Source organism: Vigna unguiculata, chromosome 10 (genome assembly GCF_037176805.1).
Source record: "Vigna unguiculata cultivar grain cowpea cultivar isolate G323 ecotype 2 chromosome 10, ASM3717680v1, whole genome shotgun sequence".
Classification (NCBI taxonomy): Eukaryota; Viridiplantae; Streptophyta; class Magnoliopsida; order Fabales; family Fabaceae; genus Vigna; species Vigna unguiculata.
The window spans coordinates 39,303,132-39,307,554 of record NC_140801.1 but is presented as its reverse complement, the minus strand read 5'-3'; the positions used below and the strand labels follow the sequence as shown (position 1 = coordinate 39,307,554).

Genomic DNA, 4,423 nt, shown 5'->3' with positions numbered 1-4,423 from the left:
TATGTTGGAATCAGGCGAGGTGAGTTTTGTGTGTGGATAATATAATGTTGAATGATATCACAATATGGTTGTTTTTCTATATGAGATTACTTGTGTTAAAGGTATGTAAATATTTCATGTTGTTATATAATTGTTTGGTGTTTATTTTGTTTTGACAAAGTTAAATGGCGATATGGATTCTACATGATTTTTTCTTAAGTACGAATTATAATTTTATTTAAAAATATTGTGAAAAGGCATAAGGTATAAAACTATGTGGAAAGAAAAGGGAGGTTGTATGTTAGATAATTGTTTTTTTTATGAATAATATTTTACTTACGTTAGTTCATGGAGGATTTTGTTTTCTTGGGTAAGAATTATTTTTTTTAAGAAATATGAGGTTTTTATTTGATATTTGTGGTGAATGTTTTATGTGTACAAATTTATTTGATATGAGATTTTTATTTCATCCTTTGATGTGAGCAAAATCTTAAGTATGCAAGATGTTTTCTTTTTTTCGGTAGACAATTTTCGAGGTCGAAAATTTTTAAAGTTTTGGAGAATGTAAGACCCGGAAAAAAATTAGACTAAAGGAAAACACATGAGAAAAAAAAATTAATGACTTAATTAAGATTGTTAATTTGTTTAATTTAATTGGGTTATAAATTTATTAAATATGGAATAATTATTATTTTAGTGATTTAGGTGATTGTTGTATTTATTTAATTAATTGAGTGATCTAAGTTGCTGTTTATTTAATTTAAGTTTTAATTATTCGTAAGGTACCCAGTTTGGTGCTAGTGTGTCAAATTGGTATCCGGTTTTAAAAAAGTGTCAATTGCGTACCCAAATACGTTTATGTGCATCAATTGGGTCCATCCCGTTAAATTGTGACAAACGACGTTAAAAATGAGATGAAGTGGCAATTGTGAACGGATACGTGTCAATTTAAAAAGCAGTTGTGGCTGAAAAAATAATTGTACAGTGACGTGGTGTGATATATTTAAAAATCAGAGTGTTGTGCCCTAATTGAGGAATTGGGTTTTCGCTATTAGTGTGGTATATTTCTTCCTCTACTTCATCTGTTTTGCCTTCTTTCTTCAATCATTTTGCTCTTCGTTCTTAATTGGAAGAGGTCATTTTTGGTGAATCTGCAATGTCTCGCAATGAAGGGTGTTCATGTTCTTCGTGGGGTTCGCAGAAGCAAAGTCTGTCCTCCACTGGTGGTTCGTATAGGGTGTTGGGTGAATCCCCTCTTTGCTTTTGTGGGGAGAACGCTGTGTTGAGAGTGGCTAAAACAGTTAGGAATGTTGGAAAACAATTTTGGGGGTGTCCTAATTATAAGGTCGGAGTAGATGTATGATTTTAATTTAATTTTGATTGAATCTTTAATTAGCATTTTCTATTTTTTATTAATGTTCGATTCTTTGTTCTTGCAAACAGCGGAGTGGTGGGAATGAGGTATTTAAAGGGTGCAATTACTTCAAATGGCTGAATGAAGATAATGGAGATGAAAAAGATGCTACCATTGGGAGACAAAGGAGAAAGATTTATACTCTGGAAAAAGCAGTTGTGATTTCTGATAGATGGGTTAAAATTTTAAGAGTAATAATAATGTTTTTGCTTTTCGTTAATGTAATTTTAGTTTGTAAGTTAGTACAAAAGAGTTGTTGAACTGTTGTTAGAGTGAGTGTTTCAGTAAGTATCAGTGTAATGTTGTAATGAATTGTTAATGAATGAATGACAAGTTTGAGTGATCTGACTCTGTTTTCTATTTATTCGCATTTAACAATATTTGATAATGAAGATAATCTGGACATGAGAACACAGATAATATTAAAGTGGTTCATAATGCCATTTCACTACATAATATTGTTCTTCAAAATACCTATACTGAGTTTGTAAATAACAGCACTTAGCAAGGTGCTTCCAAAATAACACTACTACATTCTAAAATAACAGCACTGAGTTTGTCAAACAAAAGCAATTACATATTGATTTTCCAAAATAAAACAAGTGTTCCATAATTTCTTCATGGCTTCGTGATTGGTCCCCTCCTAAATGACAATTTTTCTATGAAAGTGGTTGTTGTTGTTGGTTGAATTTGATTGCTTGAAATAATCTGACTTGGTTGAGGCACTTGAGTCTGTTGGCATGAAGAATTTTGGGTTGGTTGAGGCACTTAAGTGTGTTGGCATGAAGAATTTTGGGTTGGCTGAGTAGGGTGACTTTGCTGCTGATTTGTTGCTGCTGGCACAACTGGTTCAGATGCAGTAATCTGACTTTGCTGACCACCACTGATATAAGTTGCCTGAGTTGGCTGATTTGCTTGTGTTTGTTCAGTAGTTGTTGTTCCTTCTTGTGTAACTGTTGGAGTTGGTTGCTGCTCTAGTGGAGGTGCTTGGGTACAAGTATTTCTTTTGTGTCCAAGTGCTCTGCAAATGGCATATCTTTTACGTGTTCCACCTTGCTTGACTTGGGTATCATCCTTCCTCAGCTCCCACGACTCCAACCTTCGTTTCTTTTTTGGTCTTCCAGGCATCACTCTTTTAGCAGGAGGTAACACATCAGCATAAGATGTCATTTCCCACAGATGAGGTCCATTAACAGGATATATCATTGACAAATAGGTCTCCTCGTATGTTGACTTCAAAAACCAGTGTGGGAGATAATCCTTTACATTCAAATTCAGAAATCGGATGGCAGTGATTGCGTGACGGCATGGAATTGTTGTTATGGTCCACTTCCTAGAGCTACACTTCTGTTTGTCTAAATCCACCACAAATTTCTCCCCAATCATAGAAGTATGGCTGACCTCAAATAGTTGTTGTCCAGACCAACTGCAATGAATACAAAATATAATTAAATAACAGCCACAAAAGATTCATATTTAATCAAACATTATTGCAATTAGGTCCATAAAATACATTTACCTTGGTAACCAATATTTGGTCTTCTCTGCCTCCTTCTCTAGTCTGTCTTTAATTTTTGGGCAAATAAAACCATGAAATGCATTTAGCTTCTTTCTATTGGAAGCCCATCTCTGCATGAGATACATTCAAATTTCTTCCATCATGGTTATGATGGGTTTACTCCTGGAATCCATTATAGTGCTATTGAAACCCTCAGACATGTTGTTGACAACAGTGTCAGATGCAGGTCTTGATGTAAATCTGGACCTGGACCAGAATCTGATTGCAGGGCAAAAAACCATTTTAAATTGATATTAGTTTAAATCCAAATCAGTTTACAAGACAAAAAAATATTTAAAAACAGTAATTAAAACATGCCTTGGGGGAATTTGTATCAGATGCTTAAAAGCATCAACATTCAACTCTTTAATCTCCCTCAGCACAGCCTCCCATGCTTGCGGGTGTGTGGCATATGCTGCTTTCCAGAGTAGTCTCTCAGATTTTTTCTTGGGAATTTCTTTGGTCCACACCAGGCAACAATTCTTGCAATGCTAGAAGCAGTCCCTGCAATTTTAAGAGCATAACAAGTGATTTGTCAAATATTTAGGAATCACAATTAAAAATAAAATAGCAGAGGAATATAGTTACTTACTTTTTGTTGGTCTGACATGAAAGTGATTTTGGAACAAATTTCAGCTCCTCCTAGGTCTTCTATCATCAAATCAAGAAACCATGTCCATGTTTCCTTATTCTCTACTTCTACCACAGCATATGCCAATGGAAGCATTTGGTCATTTCCATCTCTGCCCACAACTCTTAACAGTTCTCCCCCATATTTTCCCTTCAGAAAACAACCATCTACACCAATTATAGGCCTACAACAGAAGAAGCTATCTTTACAAGCCTTGAGGCATACATATAGTCGTTTGAAAATATGATTGCCCTCATTCTCATCAACATGGACTTTGACAATGGAACCTGGATTTGACCTTAACAACTCATGTGCATAGTCATAAACACGTTTATATTGTTCTTGGAATGACCCATCAATGTTGTTGTATGCCATAGTCTGTTTCCTCACCCTCCACAGCATCTTCTTCATCATCTTCAACCTCCACTTCACCCTCATTCTCACATGCACCACCCACTTTAACAGGTTCTTCATCAGGCTCACCCTACATTTCACCCTCACTTGCACCATCCACTTCAACTTCCACCTCAACCCCACTCATCACTACAACTTCTTCATTAGCCTGAACCTCTACCTCCACATCACCCACACCCTTATCTGTAGGACCTACACCAACTTCCACCCCAACATGTTCTACATCAACTGCAGCCTCCATATGACCATCACCCTCACCTTGACCTGCAACATCCACTCCAACTTCCACTCCAACTTCCACCTCAACCCCACCCACCACAGCAGGTTCTTCATCAGCCCGAGTCTACACATCAACCTCACCCTCAACTGCACCATCCACAGCAACTTCTGCCTCAGTCCCACCCTCTATCATATGTACTACTATAGG

At 36.3% G+C, this 4,423-nt stretch overlaps 1 protein-coding gene across 1 annotated transcript; it reads right to left on the bottom strand.

Moving 5' to 3' along the window:
* Nucleotides 1–3,037: 3,037 nt before the first annotated feature.
* On the bottom strand, nucleotides 3,038–4,020 carry LOC146882566 (uncharacterized). The gene is made up of 3 exons (XM_085667456.1): nucleotides 3,544–4,020; nucleotides 3,270–3,442; nucleotides 3,038–3,170 (listed from the first exon to the last, which is right to left on the bottom strand). Exons 1-3 carry the CDS (start codon nucleotides 4,018–4,020, stop codon nucleotides 3,038–3,040), a joined length of 783 nt encoding a protein of 260 aa, XP_085523582.1.
* Between the last annotated feature and the right edge of the window lie 403 nt (nucleotides 4,021–4,423).

Bases quoted from the DNA above. Each gene is read 5' to 3' on its own strand.
- LOC146882566 (XM_085667456.1), bottom strand. From the start codon at position 4,020: ATGAGGGTGAAGTGGAGGTTGAAGATGATGAAGAAGATGCTGTGGAGG. The intron at 3,443-3,543 runs GTAAGTAACTAT...GACTGCTTCTAG, and splicing joins TCATGTCAGACCAACAAAAA to CATTGCAAGAATTGTTGCCT. The intron at 3,171-3,269 runs GCATGTTTTAAT...CCCTGCAATCAG, and splicing joins CTGATACAAATTCCCCCAAG to ATTCTGGTCCAGGTCCAGAT.